We start from the raw sequence: 24,065 nt of genomic DNA on the forward strand, positions 1-24,065 counted from the left end.
TGTTTTACTATTCAGCTGACTATCGCAACTCCCTGCAGCTATGCTTTTTTTGTAGTATGGTGGTCATAGCTGATCCTGTTCCATAAGGTCACACGCTTATATCCAAATCAGACCAGCTGTAAGTGGCTTGTCAGACAGGCAGCTATTGTGTGTTTATTGTTTACTTTTTACCATACCATTAAACCAGTTCTGCCGAAAAATATCTTTTCCATTTCCGTGTTAGTATTTGTTAGTCATAAAGAAGTTTTGTTATTTTAAGTGTATTACTTTGTTTATGAGGCTCTTATCGTGACTTTAAAGTATATTTTTTATGTATGCATAATATATGTCAGCCATTAGATGGACATACAAAATAAATGTTTTAAAAGCATTTTAAACTGACACTTTATTAATGGTTTGTGCTAACAAACTACTTGAAAACTCTTGTTAATATGTTAGTCTCATCTCATTGGATTGTGGCCAGATCAGGGCAGTGGTAAAGAATTGTGTGCCGTGATCTAAACAATTACAGTTTAGAGCGTAGCTGGTTCAGTCAGTTTGCATTTTGTTACTCTCTATGCAGCAAATGTGGAGCAATCACAATATTTTATTTACAGCAAAATCAAAGAAAATAAATAATAAATATATGTTACTGTTTAGTTTTCATGAATTTATTTAGAGGGAATTCTTGAATTTATTGTCATCTTAAATATATACTGAATGCTTTCTGATACCAAGAAGGAACATTTCTTGTATAGGATATAAATAAAGCATATTCCTCTAGTGGCCAAATTAAATTTCATTGTAAGGTTGTTATTATTATTATTATTATCGGTTATTTGTAGAGCGCCAACAGATTCCGCAGCGCTATAAACAAATGCGGAGTACAACAAAACAATTATAGGGATCAAATGGGTAGAGGGCCCTGCCAAGAGTTGCACTGTTGTAGTCAGCTCTTAAGAAGGTGATCTACAAACAGCTGGACTCTTAGGCTTACATGCTAAGGGGGTTCAGGGGATAGCAATGGAGGAGAGGAACTGGTATTAGGAAAGGTTAGCGTAGGTTGTATGCATCCCTGAACAGTAGAGTCTTTAGGGAGCGCTTGAAGCTTTTAAAACTAGAAGAAAGTCTTGTGGAGCGAGGCAGAGAGTTCCACAAGATGGGAGCCAGTCTGGAGAAGTCCTGTAAACGGGAGTGTGATGAGGTAACAAGAGAGGAGGAGAGTAGGAGGTCGTGAGCAGAGCAAAGGGGATGGGAGGGAGAGTATCTGGAGACAAGGTCTGAGATATAGGGGGGAGCAGTGCAGTTGAGTGCTTTGTATGTCAGAATGAGAATTTTGTGTTTGATCCTAGAGGCAAGAGGAAGCCAGTGAAGGGATTGGCAGAGAGGTGCAGCAGATGAAGAGCGACGTATAAGGAAGATGAGTCTGGCAGAGGCATTCATTATGGATTGTAAAGGAGCTAGGCGGCAGGTGGGGAGACCAGAGAGGACAGAGTTGCAGTAATCGAGGCGGGAAAGAACGAGAGAGTGGATTAAAATATTAGTTATGTCTTGTGTAAGGAAGTGTCTAATTTTAGAGTTGTTTTTATGGTGGAAGCGGCAGGCAGGAACCAAGGCTGCTGCTGTCTGAATGTCTCACATTCTTTAAATGTTGCTTTGTTGTTCAACTGCTCTGCATTTTGGGTGATCACAACAGAATACAGAGTTTTCATCACCTACTTTATGTAGAGCTGGGGGTCTAAATTCAAATGAACATTAGTGTGCTGAGACTCTGGAATACACCATAATGGGCTCGATTTATCAAGCTAGGGTGGATATGGGCATACATTTGCGCCCCTGTTCACCCAAGCTTGCCTCTGGTGGGCAGCAATCCACTGCTGGAATTCAGCATTGCACAAGAGCAATATCTTGCGATCTTGTGCAACAACGCTCCCTGCGCGCACACAGCCAATCACATGCGGGCAGTAGCTGTCGATCTCCCCAGTCTGACGAGACAGGGGAGAGGCGGAGAAGAGGCTAGGAAGCAGAGGTCTCATGACCTCTGCTTGATAAATACTGACTGCAGTTTCTCTTGTGAGAACCTGCAGTCGTAACTGGGCGAACGGCTTGATAAATCGTGTCCTATAGTGTTAAAGGTTTGATTGTTGCACCTGCAAAGGGGTTAATAGTTAAAGTGGGCTCCAGAGCAGTAATGGACTACTAGAGCCTAGCTGAACACATCTGATGAGCCAATGAAAAGAGGTGTGTGTGTAGCCACCAATCAGCAGCTAGCTCCCAGTAGTGTATTGCTTGTTCCTGAACCTACCTAGGTATGTTTTTCCACAAAGGTTACAAAGAAAACAAAGCAACAATACAAGTAAATTGCAAAGTCTCTAAATGATATGCTATGTTTGAATTATTAACGTTTAATTTTGACTTTCATGTCCCTTTGGTATTAGAATGTGCCCATGGTGTAAATTTCGACTGCATGTCCACGTTAATAGTCACACTAAAATAAGTAATTGAATACTGTTTAAACATGAATTATGATGAGAAAAAAAGACACTCAAACCCCACAAGACGTAGCAACGCTTAATCTCTAATCCTGCTTATATAATTATGTGGGAATTGGACATCATTCACCTTTTAGTTTAAAAATGCAACATTGATAAACAGCATTTTTAATTTTGATTAAATAACCTTTACTGTTCCTGTTTACTGTGACCTGCCAAGATTTGTATGCCACATGTTCATGCGATATGATAAGCAACCACAAGCATTCAATGCAGATGTTTGTGAAAAATATCACTAAATGGTTTTACTAGAAGCATTTTTTAGTATATTACAAAAATACTTCAAATTTAAAAGCATTAATGAAATTAAGGAAATGCATTTCAATTACTACTAGAATGTTCCTTTACAACATTATTGAGAAAACCCATGGGGACTGAATTATCAAGCTCCGAATGGAGCTTGATGCCACTGTTTCCACGAGAGCGATTACATATATGGCACAGGCTTCGGCGCAAGCGTTGAAGCCCAGACCGCCCGTAATTTCACCTCGCACATCAGGGTATTACATATACTGCGCCGTTAGATGCTAGACTGGCGCAAGTAGGACAAACTTGCAATCTTCTGAAATGTGCGCAAATATACATTTTAGCCGTCGCAAGTAACTTACGCCAGTCTTGTGTCCACGGAAAGTGTCAATAAAGAGTAGTTTTATGCAAATTATGTCAACACACGTAAAAACAAACCCGGAATTCAGATAAATTATGCAACACGTAATTCCGATATTCAAATTCATATATAAACCCATGCGCAGCCGCCATTTTCTTCAGTGTGTTTGGATTGTTCATTGAGCTACAACACACTACACTGGAGTGGAGGATTAATGAGAGTAGAGAGAGAGGCGCAAACAGAGGAGTTAGTTAGGTTGCATTGTTGTTGAGTAAGCTTGTACACTTACACATATTCTTACATATTGCACACATTCATACATACATATACAAATACACCAAACTCTTTTTTCTAACACTTCACACATATTTTATTTAAGTTTTACAGTGTGATAGGCTGAGTGTTTGGTTGTGATTGTGTGTGTTTGCACTGGGAGTGAGTGTGTGAGTGTGTGTAGTGTGAGGATGGCAGGGAGAGGTAGGGAGGAGGGGAGAGGAGTGTCAGGGAGAGGAGTATTGGAGAGGACAGGAAGAGCAGTGGAGTCCCCATCAGGGAGTAAGTGGAGTGGGGAGAGGGAGAGCCAGAAGGGATGATGGGAGGGAAGATGCCTGAGAGCCCCAGAGAGCAGGCACATCCAGAGAGGGACAGAGGGTGCACATGGGGACAGAAAGGGGGAGGAGGGAAAGGATAGGGAGGAACCCACACCAGGGACATCACAGGGAGGAAGCCAATTGGCCATGGAGGATTAGAGGCTGCGATGTCCCAACTTCTCATTTGCGGAAAATGTTGCCATTGTCCAGGCCATCATGGACAATTACAGTGCCCTCTTCGGGCAGGAGATGGGCAAAGGCATTGCCAAAAAGAGAAAAACGTCATGGTTGGCGGTAGAGGATGCCGTCAACAGTGTGGCCCCGCAGAGGAGGACTGTTGAGGGTCTGAAAAAGCGCTAGAATAACTGCAAGAGGCGGGTCAAAGAAAAGATGGGGCAGAAAGCTATGCACCAGAAGGGAACAGGCGGTGGTCCATCCCTGGATATAGAGTATAATACCTGGCAGGAGATGATACGCAGGTCCTTGAGTATCACAGCAGTCCGTGGACTTCCAGGGGCTCGTGACTCAGGGGTTGCAACCACAGCACATCATGCTGGTGAGTAACATCCCACACAACAGTATTATATGTATTTGAGATATAACATCCTTTAATATCACACATTCATGTATACGATGAGGAGCATGGTATTTGGTGTGCTAACAAAACCATCTACAATTATACTTGACATTACTACTACTTAACACAATCCAATTCATGATATGAGGTAGAATAGTGCAATACTAACATGTCTCAGAGTAACACAGGCCACAAGCCACATGTAATTGTATGCCCACATGGACATATATCTGACTGTACTAATACCTCTCATCCTTTGACTCCTCCACAGAACCTCCTGTCACGAGGATGCAAACATCCATGCCACCACCACCAGTCTTTAGGCAACCACAAGAACAGTATGCTCCCAGGCATGAGCATGGTTGGATGGCTTCAGTTGAGGACCCGGGAGTGATGCCACCACCATTGACATATGACCCCTGGCAAGATTCCTGGCCAGAGGAATTTCTTTCCTTTGGCTTTTAGGGGGAGCCAAGACAGCCACAATGGGTCCATGTATTTAGCCCCCCCACAACACAATCTCATGTCAGTCATGGATTTTACACACAGACTATGTCACAAGAAGTGCCAATTGGAGAGGCTGAATGGTCACACACTGGTCATCAGTGGGACTATCAATCAACCATGAGAGCTCCCCCATCCTCATCCATGGGACGACCACCCCCATCCTCATCCATTGGACGAGCTCCACCATCTTCAGATGGAAATATATCCGAAACTACAGCTGCACCTCAAGCAGCACCATCAGATGCAGCTGAACCTGTCCCACAAGCACCAGTAGCTGCAGGTGAACATGCTCAACAAGCACCAGTAGCTGCAGGTGAACATGCCCAACAAGCACCAGTAGCTGCAGGTGAACATGCCCAACAAGCACCAGTAGCTGCAGGTGAACATGCCCAACAAGCACCAGTAGCTGCAGGTGAACATGCCCAACAAGCACCAATAGCTGCAGGTGAACATGCCCAACAAGCACCAGTAGCTGCAGGTGAACATGCCCAACATGCACCAGTAGATGCAGGTGAACATGCCCCACAAGCCGTTAAGTGCAAGTGTTCAGAACCAGTCACAGATGATGTGAATTCTGTCAGATGCAGATGGACAATAGATGGAGAGAACAAAATCAACTCTTGGGTGTGTTGGTTGAGCACTTTACACATCAACAGGACACTGCCTCCAGCCTATCATCTGTGGCCAGCACACCAGCAGAAACACCAGAATCTTCTAAAACCAGGAATACAAGGAAATCCACTACAGGCACCTCAGCTCCCTCATCCAAGAAGCCAAAAAAAATTAAAAAATATTATTATAGTTCACCATAAACCTTGTCCTCTGTTATTTACCATGTCATTGTCATACACATTCACGTAAGGTGACCTGTGTTGAAATGGCAATAAAAACAGGTAATATTATCATGTTTATGACATATTCTTGTACTTTAACTCACATACACAATAGTTGTTTATGAAGGGTACATATAGTAATATTCACTTCTAGGATGTAAATCAATGCATCTCACATCCAATATAAATTGACACATGGGTATATATAATACTGATGTTACTGATAGGTATGCATTATCAGGTGTTTTAAGGCTGCAGGTGAGAGGTTGTGTTGTTTGTGGTCTATTTGACACAATTACAAAGAGGTGGCCGTCAAGGTCTTAGAAATTATCATATGAGCCATCCTAGGTTTATCTTTCAATTAAGAATACCAAGAGAACAAAGCAAAATTGGTGTTAGAATTAAAGGGACAGTCAAGTCCAAAAAAACCTTTCATTTTTCAAATAGGACATGTAATTTTAAACAACTTTCCAATTTACTTTTATCAACAATTTTGCTTTGTTCTCTTGGTATTCTAGTTGAAAGCAAACCTAGGAAGGCTCATATGATAATTTCTAAGCCCTTGAAGGCTGCCTCTTTTTTATTTGCTTTTCACAGCAGGGGAGAGCTAGCTCATGTAGGCCATATAGATAACATTGTGATATATTAATATAACAGTGTTGGTTATGCAAAACTGGGGAATGGGTAATAAAGGGATTATCTATCTTTTTAAACAACAAAAATTCTGGTGTTGACTGTCCCTTTAAATGGGAGTTGTTTGAAATGACATGCCCTATTTGAAACAAGAAGGTTTTCTTTGGACTTGACTGTCCCATTATATATTGTAGCATCAATACCAAGCTGTGTTAACAGTAGAATAAATTACACTCCCAATGGGTTCTAAAGAGATAAAGGTAATACAATTGTGATTTCCCATTGTTCTCTCCAAGTAGTGGTGATTGTTTTAAGAAGAAATATAAAGTAAATAAGCAAGTTTATGTACACAATGTGATAAAGTAATGAGATATAATTATACCTACAAGCTCCATGCATTTAGTTAGGTTGTGGCTTCAAAGTACAAAATCAGCTATTTCAAATACACAAATAAAGCTTAAAAAAACAAATCTCATAGTATACTGACCCTTTAACTATTTGAGATGCTGCTTAAATGTATGTGTTTATTAAGGCTTCCAGGGAGTTACGTTGGTTTTTTTAGTCAGTGCAAGGGTTGCTGCGCCTGCAATGTGTGGCGAGATGAGAATGGAGTAGATTTTCTGAATTCTGTGCGCATACAGTCCTTACGCTGTATATTGGATATCAAATTGCGCGGCTGTTCTTTGTTAATCTATTGGAGAAAAAAATACGTCCGATGGGTGAAATATACGCGCGTAACTTGTAAGCTTACAATGTATATGTAATACCAAAATCGTGTAAAAACCGGCGGCGCAGGCTTTTGCGGGCGGCGCCGCATATGTAATGGAGCCTCAAGACTTAGATCGCCAAGGCTCTTAGAATTGTATTTCTGGCTGCAACATTGTAGATTATTCTGCTTGTTTCTGTACAAACACCCTGGTCTATATGTGTTACAATATGATTGTTGTAGTGTAAATCGTATATTCAGGGAAGCAGGAAGTGAAAAATCCAGAGAGTTCTTGTTGTTAGCTTTTTGTATTCTAAATTAAAGGTACAGTATACTGTATACTGATAATGTATACTGTGTTCCCAATGATCCACTTACTTGCTCAAGTGTGTTAAATTGTTAACCAATGAACTCATTTAACTTTATGATGTCATTTGAAATAGATTTGCCTGTGGAAACCACCACCTATACATAAAATTCCAGTACTGCAGTAGTGTCTCTAGGGAAAAAAAGGCAGCAGCATATCTAGATTTGCTCAGGAGGGTGCTCCTCATGTGTGAGTACTATATGAAAGCAATGTTGTACATTGTTGCAAACACTGCTGCCGTACAGTGCTCATGAGCTTAGATATTCTTTTCAACAAAGGATACCAAGAGAAGGAATTAAATTAATCATAACAAAATAAAAATAGATGTAAATTTGAAGTTGCATGCTCTATGTGCATAATTGCAGTTTAATTTTGACTTTCATATCTCTTTAAATGTTGCTTTTTCACATGGATGACAGACGTTTTGAGCAAAGTCTACCATGCAATCTGCAGGTGATATGGTTCTGGTCCCATAACTAATTCACTCTTATTTCTCTGAAAGCAATAGATGTTCTGCATGAAAAACACTTATGTTCACCGAGTGTCCGTAGATGTTAACTGCTGCATTACTTAGTCTATAAGTTATGGTTCGACAAACCAACCAAATTTATAATAAGGCAGAGTAGGCAGGTGCCTACAAGTACCCTCCATAGAGAGGCTCCTGTCTCTGCCTATTGTAAATACAGGTCAGCCGGCAGCCTTAGCTAAGATGGCTGTTGGCTGTGAAATAACCGCACTTTGCATGTGCGTCGCCCTTCTTTGTGTAGGTATTAGGCATGCATGGCATCCACCTTCCCCCACGCATATGCAATGCTTGTGGCGACCTTAACAAAGATGGTCCCCGCAGATGCTTTGCACTTTTATTTCACTGCCGACCGTGGATCGTAGTTAAGTTCCCCAGCATATTGGTGAACGGTACACGGGGGTGCTTCACATTTTGCATCTGGGCTGTATTTATTTAAATTGAAATTGAAAGCTGTCAGAATATTTAAAAACTGCTCTTTCATAGCCACGTTATAGTCTTTTTTTTTTATTATAGTCTTCTTAACAATAAACAAGCATTACAACTGTTGAGTGACAATGAATTTGGCTAAAATTTAACTGTTTGTTTTTTGAGATTTTATAAAAACAAATATGGCATATTTTTTCTGCTCCTCTCCAAAAAATAAATAAATAAATAAGTGCTTCTGGGTAAGGTGGTGCTTTTGTATTTTGTATTCATTGTGAAGTGCAGATTTCCACTAAGATATCAAATTATCTATCTATGTATCTAATTATCTATGTATCTATCTATGGGGCCGATTTATCAAGTGTCTGTTCGGCATAATCCGCTCAGCGGATCATGTCCAACAGACATCGCTAAATGCCAACAGCATACGCTGTCGGCATTTATCATTGCACAAGCAGTTCTGGTGAACTGCTTGTGCAATTCTGCCCCCTGCAGATTCGGGGCCACTAGTAGGGGGTGTCAATCAGCCCGATCGTATACAATCGGGCGGATTGATGTCCGCCACCTCAGAGGCGGCGGACAAGTTAAGGGGCAGCGGTCTTATGACCGTTGTTTCTTAACTGCTGTTTCCGGCGAGCCTGAAGGCTCGCACGGAAACAGCTGCATTGGGGCTGATTGACAGCTTGTTAAATCGTCCCCTATGTACTGTATCTATTTATCTATCTATCATCTATCTATATATCTATCATCTATCTATCTATCTATAATCTATCTATTATATGTACCTTGCTGTTAACTACGATGCATGACTACAATTTTACTGTTTTGAATATTTAATATATTATTTATCTTGTAATGTTTATGGTGGGGTTTGCACATAACTATAACTAAAAATAAATAATTAGAATAAAAAAGATAAAATGTTTGCTACTGGATATATTTAATATGTTTCACCTTTAAAGGGGCAGTAAACCTAGCAAATAATGTCATATAATTCTGCACATGTAGCGAGCTACATTGAGTTTAATAGCGCGATCGGGCCGGCTGTGATTAGACAGCGTACCGTGATGCGCTTAGGAGAAAAAAACAGACCCGCTCAGTAGAGCCAGGAGCGGCATTCTGTTTTCGTAGTAAAATATCTCTCTAACCCTTTGCTTTAGAAAACTGGCGCTAAGCTAATTTTATATAATTCTGCACTATGTGCAGAATTATATAACATTATTTGCTAGGTTTACTGTCCCTTTAAACATATATTTATATCAAAGTGTGCTTTGTTATATTGTTGAATGTAAATGTGCAAAACCACTTTGTAGAATAATTCTAATATAAAAACAACACACCTTAACTTTCAATGGGAATATGTTGCTGTGCCAAATTTTGCAAGGAAATTCTAAATCTCTTGTGAAATCTTTTAAAGAAAAAGTAGCCACTCCTTGCACGTGAGATTTCTGTTTAAGATATCAGTAATATGCAGTAATTATGCACAAACTTGCCTTAAGCCTTTTTTGCTACTAAACTGAAAATTGTTTTAAATTTCACAGTAGGGAGAAGAAAGTCAATGCTAATGATATTCAACAATTTGTTCTTTCAGCTGGGTTACCTTTGATGTTAGGCTTAGGGACCATAAATAAAGACAGAACACAGGTTGCTATCTTTTCATCATTTTTAAAGTATTAAAGGGACAGTATACACTCATTTTCATATAACTGCATGTAATAGACACTACTATAAAGAATAAGATGCACAGATACTGATATAGTAAAATCCAGTATAAAACTGTTTAAAAACTTACTTAGAAGCTGTCAGTTTGGCTCTGTTGAAAAGGTAGCTGGAAAGCCCACTGCAAGTGGCAAATAAGACACTCCCCCCTCCCCCTTCCTCTGCATATGAAAAGACCCTTTACACAAACAGCAGCAAGCTGGAGAAGGTAGCTGATGGTATTCACATAAAACTTTGGGGCTTGGTTAAAGATAAGCAAAAGTATACATTTATTTTAAAAAAAAAACTTTATGGGCTTTATAAATAGATCATCTACAAAACATTTATGCAAAGAAAAAATGAGTGTATAATGTCCCTTTAAATATAATTTGTTTCTATTCTGTCTTCTATATCTCTCTATGAGGCATATTTAAGAAATGTCTTGCGGACCTGATCCGACAGTACGGATCAGGTCCGCAAGACATTGATGAATGCGGAGAGCAATTCGCTCTCCGCATTTAACATTGCACCAGCAGCTCACAAGAGCTGCTTGTGCAACGCCGCCCCCTGCAGACTCGCAGCCAATGGGCCGCCAGCAGGGAGCTGTCAATCAACCCGATCGTACTCGATCGGGTTGAATTGTTTTGCGATTCCTGTCCGCCTGTTTAGATCAGGCGGACAGGGTTATAGAGCAGCGGTCTTTGTGACCACTGCTTCATAACTGCTGTTTCTGGCGAGTCTGAAAACACGGGCCGTCAAGCTCCTTTCGGAGCTTGATATATAGGCCCCTATATGTTATTTCAGGATCAATGGGATATGCTAATCTAATACTAAACCACTTGAAAGTGATGCAGCATGTCTGTAAAAAGCGGATTAAAAGCAATTACATGGACATCTCTATGTAAAAATGGAACATATAGTTTGCCTTAAAGGGACATGAAACCCAATTTTTTCTATCATGATTCAGGCATATGATTTTAAACAACTTTCTGATTTACTTTTTTTTTTAAAATCAAAATTAACTTCATTCTCTTGGTATCCTTTGTTGAAAGGAGCAGCAATGCACTACTTTGAGATTGCTGAACATATCAGGTGAGCCAATCACAAGAGGTATATATGTGCAGCCACCAATCAGCAGCTAGCTCCCAGTAGTGCTTTCCTGCTCCTAAGCCTAACTAGGTATGTGTTTTTAACAAAGTATATAAAGATAACTCAGAAAATTGAATAATAGAAGTAAATTGGAAGGTTGTTTAAAGTTGTATGCTCTATCTGCATGATGAAAGAAATATTTTGGGTTTCATGTCCCTTTAAAATTTCATCAGCTCACCCTAGTAAGTACAATTATCTACCAGCTACTCTTTTTACATTTTATATTTTATAGTCAGCGTTTAACAGATATGCTGTATCACTTTCAAGTTGTTCATCATTTAGGTAACGTCCCTTTAAGCTCATATTGGTGAAGCTCATTTGTATGATGCTCCTCGCCACTTATGATTTTTTTTTAAATGCCAATTCAGATACTTTTTTTTTTTTTAAAAGAAGCGGTTTGATGAGCTGTCATTTTTATAGCCCAAGGACACTGATATGTACAAATTACAGTGACTGCTGATTATTATGGGGACATAAGCAACTTAAATGTGTAATATATTTGCTTTATTATGCATAGTAATAAGTAAAAAGTTTGCATTATACTTTACTGTTATTCATTAATATCTCTACAGTGGTAGTAGTGTGGTAATTTTGAAATGACTTTGATGCCATTGAGCCACCATTTTTTAAAACAATGTCGGAGCTCATGTATGTAATAAGCAACTCTCTTCCGCTGCACACCTTACCACTAATATTATTATGTTGTTGTTTTTTTGTTGCTCTAACCTATCTATGCTTTCATTACTTATTTTAGCCTTTTCCATATATATTTAAACTATCTACATTTATCTTTGAAAAGTATTACTTACACTATTGGATAAAGTATATAGCATTTCTTATAATAAACATGTAAGCCTTCACAATCCCAATTCGAGGTGTTAGCCATTGTCCGGTTCCCCCAATCCTCAGGAGAAGGCAACAACTCTCCCCATCCTTTTGGAAATACATTTATGAGGCTGTACGATGCAATTTCTTATTTGCAACTCCAAGTCCAAAATAGGATTTACTATGTGTTCAACTCGACTGGCCAACAATATAACAAGAAAATCACAAATTGAGGCGCACTTATAGCTTACATTAAAACTTCATTTTTATTCTTGCTCTAGAAATAAAATAGCAGAACACAAGGATGAATTTTATGAATTTGTGATAAGTATCACCAAAGAAATATTAAGATTAGAGATAAGTGTATTAGACTTATAGCCTACAAGTATAATGGAATAAGGAAATAGTGTATTTATTAATATAGACTCTAATGAATCTGTAATACTTACATAGTACGTATTATGCACAATTTTGAGCACATTTTGTGTGTACCTCTTAAGTATGGGAAATAATATTAAACTGTAACATAGGAATGGTAAAAGAAATGTGTATTATTATCAGTAATAGAGGATCTTAACTCAGGAATTCCACCTTAAAAACATGTAGAACTTTCAACCAAGCGAGGTACTTCCAAAGTCAGTGTTATTCCTAACAAGCAAGAAGGATTGGTTATTTTATATGGTTGTGATATTTTAATTAACAACTTAAAAGTGTGAGCTGTAATAGTGACTTTGCGGCCGTTTTATCAAAGTGCGAATGGACATCATCCACTGTAGCGATCATATCCGCCGCACATCGATAAATGCCGACAGCATACGCTGTCGGCATTTATCATTGCACAACCATTTCACTAGAAATCGCGACCAATCGGCCACTAGCAGGGTGTGTCAATCAACCTGATCATATGCGATCGGGCGGACTGCTGTCCGCCGCCTCAAAGGTGGCAGATGAGTTAAGGAGCAGCAGTCTTAAGACCGCTGCTTTTTAACTCCTGTTTCTGGCAAGCCTGAATGCTCATGCGGAAACAGCTTCATACAGCTCAATACGGAGCTTATTAAATTGGCCCCTTTGGGGGTTTGTACCCCTTTCCTTTGTATGTTTTTTGCTGTCCATTTTTAATTAGCGCAATAAAAACAGTAGTTTCCTCAGTTTGTGATTTACTTAATCCATCTACATACCCACCCCTATTTTTTTTTCTCTTCCAAAAAGCTTTATTGAAACAACCATATTTTGTTACAACACATCAAAATACAAACCTGCTAAAAAGAACATATAAATCGAGATCAAATGTTTGGAATACGCTGTAAGTGTCCATGTTTAGTATGCCATAATAATTGGAGTAGGTACAGTCAAGTAATCTCTCTCAGAGACAAGTGGTCCTTCGGACGTGGCTTGTATTATCAGTCCTCAAGACTCAGTATTTGTGTTGTTTTCAAGTTCCAAATTTTGATTATTTTATACTTTTAAATTGCGTATCTACAATGCAATATTATAATGCTTTTCAAGACAATACACTTTAACAAATACAATGTAACAAATAACATTTTACAATAACAGTATAATAAGTTGAGCAAATATAAATGCAATATTCTAGTACCATGTAACAAATAAGTTTAGGGGTATTATTCTAATGGAAACAAGCAATGTATGAAATACTAATTAGTAGTGACGAATTATGGACAGACTTATAAAAAGGACAGGAGTACTGTAAACCTTACATCTGACTGAGCTGGTATAATTGGAAACATTCTGGAATTTACAGTCTCCTAGGTATTGCATAGAATAGAGAAGCCTGTATTTACAGTTGTGTCCCGTCATACATATCACTTACGCTCTATGTAACATATATCCCATGGTACACTTAAAAGGTTAGAGAACTGACCAGGGAGAAAAAAAAAAGGAAAGGATCGAGGGGAAAGAGTATTTGAGGAAGTAGCATAGGTTGTCTCTCTCCTTCATCCCGACAACGTAGCGTGTATTTCTAACCCATCCCTAATTTGCCTCAGCAGAGTTGATAAAATACTGCAAGTTTTATAAACAATATGACAGTGGCTAACTTTGCCTACTTTAGTAACAAATGCAGCTAAAAAAAACAAACAAACAAGTGGGTGGGAAGTTTGTCCATTGAAAAACAATTGCAACAATTGTCAATCAGTTCTGTTTCACACTGATAATGTTATATATTGCAAGACAACAGAATAGGTGTTTATGTCCATGTATGACCTTTATCAGTTTGGCAGCTAATAATCAGTTTGGCAGCTAATAATCAGCCAGATTACGAGTTTTGCGTTATGGCTGGCTCGCTAATAACTTGCAAGTTATTTCCACCGCTCACCTTTAATAGTGCTGCTATTACAGGTTTGCAAAAACCTGGCGTTTGTGGGCGATATGGCTGCATTGAGCTCCATACCGCACACAAATACCAGCGCTGCTTTGAGCTGCTGTTATGTGCTCGTGCACGATTACCCCATAGACATCAATGGGGAGAGGCGGCAAAAAAAAGCCTAACACCTGCAATCACGAAGCGTAAAGCTCCGTAACGCAGCCCCATTGATGTCTATCAGCCAATGGGATTGAGCTCGCATTCTATTGGCTGTTCCAATCAGCCAATAGAATGCGAGCTCAATCCTATTGGCTCATTGGATCAGCCAATAGGATTAAAGCTCAATCCTATTGGCTGATTGCATCAGTCAATAGGATTTTTTTCCTTTAATTCCGATTGGCTGATAGAATTCTATCAGCGAATCGGAATTCAAGGGACGCCATCTTGGATGACGTCCCTTAAAGGGAACCTTCAGTGTACAGCTGGGACCATATGAACAGGATGCTCCGTGCCGGATGTCTTGAAGATGGAGCCGCTCCACGTCAGAAGGATGAAGATAGAAGATGCCGTCTGGATGAAGACTTCTGCCCGCCTGGAGGACAACTTCTTGCCGCTTGGATGAAGACTTCTCCCGGCTTCATTGAGGACTTCTTGCCGCTTGGATGAAGACTTCTCCCGGCTGGATGAGGATGGATGTCCGGTCTTCCAAAACTGTAAGTGGACTCTTGGGGGGTTAGTGTTAGGTTTTTTTAAGGATTTATTGGGTGGGTTTTATTTTTAGCTTAGGGTTTTGGGCAATGTAAAAGAGCTAAATGCCCTTTTAAGGGCAATGCCCATCCAAATGCCCTTTTTAGGGCAATGGGGAGCTTAGGTTTATTTAGGTAGGATTTTATTTGGGGGGGTTGGTTGTGTGGGTGGTGGGTGTTACTGTTGGGGGGTTGTTTGTATTTTTTTTTTTACAGGTAAAAGAGCTGATTTATTTGGGGCAATGCCCCGCAAAAGGCCCTTTTAAGGGCTATTGGCAGTTTAGTGTAGGCTAGGGGTTTTATTATTTTGGGGGGGCTTTTTTATTTTGATAGGGCTATTAGATTAGGTGTAGGTAATTTAAATATTTGATAATTTATTTTTTTATTTTGTGTAACTTAGTGTTTTTTTGTAATTTAGTTAATTGTATTTCATTAATGTAATTTATTTAATTTTAGTGTAATGTTAGGTTTAACTGTATGACAGGCTAAGTTTTATTTCACAGGTAAATTTGTATTTATTTTTACTAGGTAGTTAGTAAATAGTTAATAACTATTTACTAACTAATCAACCTAGTTAAAATAAATACAAACTTACCTGTGAAATAAAAATAAAACATAGGCTAGATGCAATATAACTATTAGTTATATTGTACCTAGCTTAGGTTTTATTTTACAGGTAAGTATGTATTTAGTTTTAAATAGGAATAATTTAGGTATTAATTGTAATATTTATTTGGAATTATTTTAATTAGGTTAAAGTTAGTGGGTATTAGGGTTAGGGTTAGACTTAGGGTTAGGTTTAGGGGTTAAAAGGTTTTATTTTACAAAAGGTTTTATTTTACAGGTCAATTTGTATTTATTTTAGCTAGGTAGTTATTAAATAGTTAATAACTATTCTACCTAGTTAAAATAAATACAAACTTGCCTGTAAAATAAAAATAAACCCTAAGATAGATACAATTTAACTATTAGTTATATTGTAGCTAGCTTAGGGTTTATTTTATAGGTAAGTATTTAGTTTTAAATAGGAATAATTTAGTTAATGATAGGAATTTTTATTTAGATTTCTTTAAATTATATTTAAGTTAGGGGGGGTTAGGGTTAGACTTAGATTTAGGGGTTAAAAACTTTAGTATAGTGGCGGCGACATTCGGGGCAGCAGATTAGGGGTTAATAAGTGTAATTAGGTGGTGGAGATTTTGGGAGCAGCAGATTAGGGGTTAATAACAGTAATGTAGGTTGCAGCGATGTTATGGACAGCAGATTAGGGGTTAATAAGTGTATGTAGGTGGCGACGACTTTGGGGGCAGCAGATTAGGGGTTAATAATATTTAATTAGTGTTTGCGATGCAGGAGTGCGGCGGTTTAGGGGTTAATATGTTTATTATAGTGGCGGCGATGTCCAGAGCGGCAGATTAGGGGTTAATAATTTTATTTTAGTGTTTGCGATGCAGGAGGGCCTCGGTTTAGGGGTTAATAGGTAAATTATGGGTGTTAGTGTACTTTGTAGCAGTTTAGTTATGAGTTTTATGGTACAGCTCTGTAATGTAAAACCCCTAACTACTGACTTTCAGGTGGCAGTACAGATCTTGTAGTTATAGGCTGTACCGCTCACTTTTTGGCCGGACAAGCAAACTCGTAATACCGGCGCTATGGAAGTCCCATTGAAAAAGGACTTTTTAAAAGGTGCGGTAGTTACGTTGCGTGACTGCCAAAAAGGTGTGCGCTACAGCTATACCTACAAGACTGGTAATAGCAGCGGTAGTGAAAAAGCAGCGTTATGAGCCATAACGCAAAACTCGTAATCTAGCTTAATATTAGGTGTGTTGTCTGTAATGTCTCCTCGTAGCAGCATCACTTGAAAGGTGACGCCTACATAATATGCACATTTTATATTTCTGCAGCACAACTGAACATTATTACTTTATAATGAAAATAGGGATTTATATAAATTAGCAACAAGTCTGTTACATTTTTAAAGGGATTAAATAAATCTCAGTGATAAATAATGGTTATAGGTGTGGTTCTGTTTGTGTGTAAGTTTAATATTTCATAGCTTATCTGGTGAGTTGACATTAGTGAAGCTGTAAAATCGTCTCACTAATGGTTACATCCTTTGCAAGCCACTGCTGATAGTGACAGCCCTCTTATTATCAATAGCAGCTTCAGCTTCAGATGTTAAACAGTCTGTTTCATTGTTGTAATAAAAAAGCACTAAGCAGTTGCTTATACTTAATAGAAATCATTGCAATATGTATTATTAATCTATTTAAATTGATTTTATCTTTTTATTCATATTTTTCACTATATTTGTGCTTCCTGTCACAGCCCTACAAGGAGGAGGAGGTTTTGCACGAAGTTTTATCTTAGCCTAATGTCATAAAACTTCTAGGCTAGTGAATAGACTACTAGATAACAGGGAGTCAGATTTGCTCATGCCCAGAATTAACAGAATACATTTCAGTTTTGAAAATCCTCTGCTCTTAAAACACTGAGAATTTCTAACTGCTGATTTTTCAAAAAACAAGTAACTTATTTGTTGGGGTTTTTAACACAATATTTTTCTTTTTATATTTACTTTGATTTAACATATTTGTTTTAACCAAAGAAGCACTGTTTAATATCTCTTTAAGCACTGCAGCAGGTCTCACGTCATAAACCGATAGATGCTAAATTATTTTGCAGAAACAAGAATGTAATATAAAATATATAATAATAGTGACAGATAATATCCTATGACTTTCTCTACTGAGTCTGGCAGTTTTTGGATCAAAAACTGAAAGTAGTTGTACAACTGCTTTTAGTCCAAAATCTTTTTATTGAGATAGTTTCCAAAATAGTTAACAAAGTTTTGCAAAAACAAAAGAAATATCAAGACAAGTTAGTCAGTGACATTTACAGTAAGCATATTAGCAGTACTTGAAAAGTAATAATAGAACCGCAAGTAAAAAAAAATAGATAATAATAAAAAAATAAAAAGTAAAGTACAACAACAACAAAAGAAGGCCAATCAGACCTAGATATTGCTTTAACCATGTTGACATAACAAAAACACCATGATATTTCACATAAAGACAGTACTTAATGATGTGTCAATGTCTCCACGTCCAGTAAGGGCTAAGTAAAGGATAATATTGAATGGTGTAAGCTAGTGACGAACTCAAACCGAGTTAATATATTGGTCCCACATATCTTTAGCAATAATGACTACGTCTCTGGAGTCCAATCTAAAAAATTGTACAACTGCTTTTAATCTGTTGTACAATAGTTTTTAACTCAATATAGTTTATTGAAAAAAATAAAAAATGACACGGCAAATTCCCCCCTAGGCAGTTACCTATAAACCACTCACACCTGGTCCCCTCACTGCAAATAACCCTATATATTCTTCACTTTACCTCCCTGTCCCAAAAAAAATATTCTGCTGACCAAGTCACCATACTGCAATAAACTCTATGGGGTCGATTTATGAAGCAGTGGACTAGCAGTCCTAAAACGATCGGGTTGATTGACACCTCCTGCTAGCGGCCGATTGGCCGCAAATCTACAGGGAGCGGTATTGAACCAGCAGTTCACAAGAACTGCTGGTGCAATGATAAATGCAGACAGCGTATGCCCCTATACCCCTATAACTTTATTCCCTATTTCAGATATTCCCACCTATATACAGTATGTAGATAGAAAAGTCCACCTGTCATTCAACTTTTATGTCAGCATTTCTGACAAATTTATTTGTTTGACAAAATATACAATTTTCACTAATAAAAGTAAAAAAAAGTAATGTTGTTTGTTAGTATATAAAATAAACTAAAAAAAATCTCAATATTTGTTAGGAGCACCTTTAACTTTGGCTGGCATTTATTCTACAAGTTTGTGCAGAATTTTAAAATGCTCATTAATCCACCATTCCTTTAAAATATTCCAGAGAGTGTATAGAAATGTCACACTGTGTATCACCTTTCTATTTTCAAGTGTTCTCTAAGATGTTCTGTGGGGTTGAAATGCAATGATTGTAAAGGAAAAGCCATACAAATTAGCACTCCTTGTCCTTCCTAGGATTTCTGATAATCTTGGCACCATTTTAATGTTAAATCAAAATGTATCAGTTCCAATTTTCCATTTGGTATTTCTGTATTGTTTACTTCTTTCTAAATGTTTATACTTTTTTGTTTTCTTTTTAAAGAAGTGCTTTAGAGCAGTGTTTTTCAACCAGTGTGCCGTGGCACACTAGTGTGCCGTGAGAGATCCTCAGGTGTGCCACGGCAGACTGACAACAGTGTGACATATTTTTTTAACTTTGCTTGTTTTTTACTCCCAGTGCAGGGGTAGTTTGTAGGAGGCATGGTATAACAGCACAATACATACAGTATGTGTGTGTTTGTGTGTATGTGTATATATATATGCTGTATTAGGCTACAATGTGTGATTTTTTTTTAAATTTTGGGATGGTGGTATGCCACAGGATTTTTTAATGTAAAAAAGTGTGCTACGGCAAAAAAAAGGTTAAAAATCACTGCTTTAGAGATTGCTACTCTTTCATGAAGACCATACTTTACCAGTTGTCTTTTTGACTGTTTGCCTTGCTTAGGGTAGGACATTCCTTGTTCATCTGGGCTTTAATTGTGGTAGTCTGTGCTAATCTATTCCATAATGATGTTAGCTTGATATTCTTGTCTTCTGAGGGTATCATCGTTTTAGGTCTGTCTGGTCTTGCTTTAGATGGAAAGGATTTGGTTTCAGAAAAAACATTCTTTAGATATATTTAACTTAGATAATCCCTTTATTACCCATTCCCCAGATTTGCAAAAACAACATGGTTATATTAATATACTTTTTACCTCTGTGTCTACCTTGTATCTGCGCCTCTGCAGACTGCCATCTTATCTCAGTTCTTTTGCCAGACTTGCATTTTAGCCAATTAGTGCCCTCTCATAAGGAACTCCATGGGCGTGAGCACAATGTCATCTATATGGCACACATGAACTAATGCCATCTAGCTGTGACAAACTGTCAAATTATAAATTAGAATATGAGCGTACCTAGGTTTAGCCTTCAACTAAGAATACAGAGAGAACAAAGTAAATTAGAAAATTGTTTAAAATTGCATGCCCTATCTGAATCATGAAAGTTTAATTTTGATTAGACCCTTTAAATGTATGTAGTCTGTTACTGTTGTGTGCAGGTACATATATTTGATCATTGGCCATTTTTATCTCCTATCTCTGATTACTTTCGTTACAGAAATAAGTTATGTATGTCGCAATGCATGAAAATTAGTAGGACATACTGTATATCACATCAATTAGTTTTGCAAGAAAATACCATGCATTTGTATTCTTTACATATCTGCATATCATTGCCATATAATATTGATTTGGGCATTTTTCATCTAATATTGTGTTTTTTAATCTTGCAGGCACGAAGGAAAGATGTTTTTGTGCAAGAAAGATATGGAAGGTTTAATCTTGGTGACCCGTTCTTGGCTCTTCAGCGAGACTTTGAAGCAGGAGCTGTTGGTAAAGACAAGAAACCAATCTGTAACAATCCTCTTACCATTCTGGAGGCAGTTATGGCCCACTGCAGAAAAATGCAAGAGCGGATGACTGCACAGTTAGCAGCTGCAGAACGAAGACAAAGAAAGGTAAATACTATGGGCTAGATTATAAGTGGAGCGCTATTTTAACGTGCAACCAAACAAGTGTCTGGTTAATGCTCTTGCAAGCTCGTGGTTTCACTTTGACCTTAGTTTAGTTTACCCCCAAAAATAAAATGGACAGTTCTTAATATAAATAAAAATGAGTATTTGTTTTTTAAAATAAAAAACTGCACGAAGCAGTTAAAAGGGGATTGGCCCTTCATTTTTCTTTGAGGGGATATGAGGTGTTAGAAAAAAAAAAAAAAACGGCACTAAAAGTGCCTTTACACTGAGGTACTGTTAATGGGGACTGTGTTTTTACTGTAAATATATATCTATTTGCTTATGTACATATATATTTATGTATTAATATGTGTAAATACACATGCAAACACCTAAATATAAATGTATATATTCATATTTTTATTTTGCTGTCCAAAGTTGCATGAATTGCCCCCTGCACTGCACTAGGTGCTTTGCCGTGTCTCACAGCATGAGAACAAGGCTCTTATGAGCGCAAGGCTTTCAGGCAATGCAATCGTGATGTCACGTTCGGATTGCGCCTAACTTGTAATACCAGCGCACATTTACGTGCTCTGGTATTACTTAGTGGAGCACAAATATCGCACAAAATTGTGCTCCACTCGTAATCTATGCCTATATTATTAATACAACATGAAATTCTTCTGTCCATTCCAGCTAATACTTTATATTCATTTTTAGCCAGTTCCTTATTTTAGCTGTTCAAAATGTGATGCAAATTCAATGCAAGGAATATTGTTCATTTTACTGTAAGGTATTTACAAGTTACCATTACCGTAATGTAAATTGATTTTTTGAGTGCTCGGGTACATTATTATACTTATATTATCAAGGCCAGGCTTCTGGTTACACAAAACAGAAAGCTGCCTATGGAAACTTTTACTCAAAAGGGCTCCACGCTGGCCTTTCAAGTGATGCAATTTTATAATCTCCCAAGTATTTTCTTATATTTTTTTTGTTTTATGGTTAATTGCAGAATGCAGCTAATAAGATGGGACACATGGGGGCCTATCTATCAAGCTCTGTACGGAGCTTGAAGTTCTGTGTTTCTGGCGAGCCTTCAGGCTCGCCAGAAACACCAGTTATGAAGCAGTGTTCTAAAGACCGCTGCTCCATAACCTGTCTGTCTGCTCTGAGGAGGAGGAATACGATCGGGTTGATTGACACTCCCTGCTATCTGCAGGGGGCGGCGTTGCACCAGCAGTTCACAAGAGCTGCTGGTGCAATGCTGAATGTGGAGCGAGGTCTGTCGGACATGATCCGCAATGTCGGATCATGTCCGACAGGCCTTTAATAAATAGGCCCCTTGAAGTACTAATATCTTTTTGAGTAGCTATAGATCAGTAAAGTGTGTGTTTGGCAGTTGCTCAGGGGAGTAGCAGGCTAATTTCTGCTAGATATGTGCATGATCGAAAAATTTGTTTCAGTTCGGATCAATTCAGAGGTTTTTGAATTTCGGATCGATTCGAATTCGGAAAACTTCGAATGAATTCGTTTCGGATTCATACGAATTCAAAAAAATTCGGCTGGATTTTGTTCTGTTCGGAAATTCGGAATTTCGGTATGTGTGCTGTGTATTAGACTAGTACTATGTACGGTATATTAGGTGTAACCCATAGCAGAGTGATATAACCTAATATACTGTACAATACTAGTGTAATCCATGTCCATCCGAATTTACTGAATAAATCCGAACTAATTCGGATTTATTCGGTAAATTCTGCAGTATTTTAATTTGGAAATTCGGTTCGATCCGAATCTCCGAATTTGCCGAATTTTCCGAATTTCCGAATCGAACCGAATTGCACATGTCTAATTTCTGCCTATGAGGAACATAGATGGATTCCTAGCACTGCATAGTATGCATTCAATGGACATTTAAATGTAAACTATTGCAAAACATGAATGAATTAAAAAACAACAACTAAAAAACATCCAATACAAAGCAATAATTTCCTACACCATACTGGTGGAATATACAGTGGGGCAAAAAAGTATTTAGTCAGCCACCAATTGTGCAAGTTCTTCCACTTAAGAAGATGAGAGAGGCCTGTAATTTTCATCATAGGTATACGTCAACTATGAGAGACAAAATGTGGAAACAAATCCAGACAATCACATTGTCTGATTTGTAAATAATTTATTTGCATATTATGGTAGAAAATAAGTATTTGGTCACCTACAAACAAGCAAGATTTCTGTCTCTCACAGACCTGTATCTTTTTCTTTAAGAGGCGCCTCTGTCCTCCACTCATTACCTGTATTAATGGCACCTGTTTGAACTTGTTATCAGTATAAAAGACACCTGTCCACAATTTCAAACAGTCACACTCAAAACTCCACTATGGTGAAGACCAAAGAGCTGTCGAAGGACACCAGAAACAAAATTGTAGACCTGCACCAGGCTGGGAAGACTGAATCTGCAATAGGCAAGCAGCTTGGTGTGAAGAAATCAACTGTGGGAGCAATAATTAGAAAATTGAAGACATACAAGACCACTGATAATCTCCCTCGATCTGGGGCTCCATGCAAGATCTCACCCCGTGGGGTTAAAATGATCACAAGAACAGTGAGCAAACATCCCAAAACCACATGGGGGACCTAGTGAATGACCTGCAGAGAGCTGGAAACAACATAACAAAGGCTACCATCAGTAACACACTACGCCGCCAGGGACTCAGATCCTGCAGTGCCAGACGTGTCCCCCTGCTTAAGCCAGTTCATGTCCGGGCCCATCTGAAGTATGCTAGAGAGCATTTGGATGATCCAGAAGCAGATTGGGAGAATGTCATATGGTCAGATGAAACCAAAGAGGAACTGTTTGGTAGAAACACAACTCGTCGTGTTTGGAGGAGAGAGAATGCTGAGTTGCAACCAAAGAACACCATACCTACTGTGAAGCATGGGGGTGGCAACATCATGCTTTGGGGCTGTTTCTCTGCAAAGGGAACAGGATGACTGATCCGTGTACATGAAAGAATGAATGGGGCCATGTATCGTGAGATTTTGAGTGCAAACCTCCTTACATCAGCAAGGGCATTGAAGATGAAATGTGGCTGGGTCTTTCAGCATGACAATGATCCCAAACACACCACCCGGGCAACGAAGGAGTGGCTTTGTAAGAAGCATTTCAAGGTCCTGGAGTGGCCTAGCCAGTCTCCAGATCTCAACCCCATAGAAAACCTTTGGAGGGAGTTGAAAGTCCATGTTGCCCAGCGACAGCCCCAAAACATCACTGCTCTAGAGGAGATCTGCATGCAGGAATGGGCCAAGATACCAGCAACAGTGTGTGACAACCTTGTGAAGACTTACAGAAAACGTTTGACCTCCGTCATTGCCAACAAAGG

At 38.4% G+C, this 24,065-nt stretch overlaps 1 protein-coding gene across 1 annotated transcript in view; it reads left to right on the forward strand.

Annotated features, from left to right (window-relative positions):
* CTTNBP2 (cortactin binding protein 2) overlaps positions 1-24,065 on the forward strand; it is a 404,880-nt gene that overhangs the window by 111,144 nt on the left and 269,671 nt on the right. Inside the window, 1 exon segment of the mRNA XM_053716684.1 lies at positions 20,458-20,682. Within this exon segment, the coding sequence (XP_053572659.1) occupies positions 20,458-20,682 (225 nt within the window).

Source organism: Bombina bombina, chromosome 6, assembly GCF_027579735.1.
Source record: "Bombina bombina isolate aBomBom1 chromosome 6, aBomBom1.pri, whole genome shotgun sequence".
Lineage (NCBI taxonomy): Eukaryota > Metazoa > Chordata > Amphibia > Anura > Bombinatoridae > Bombina > Bombina bombina.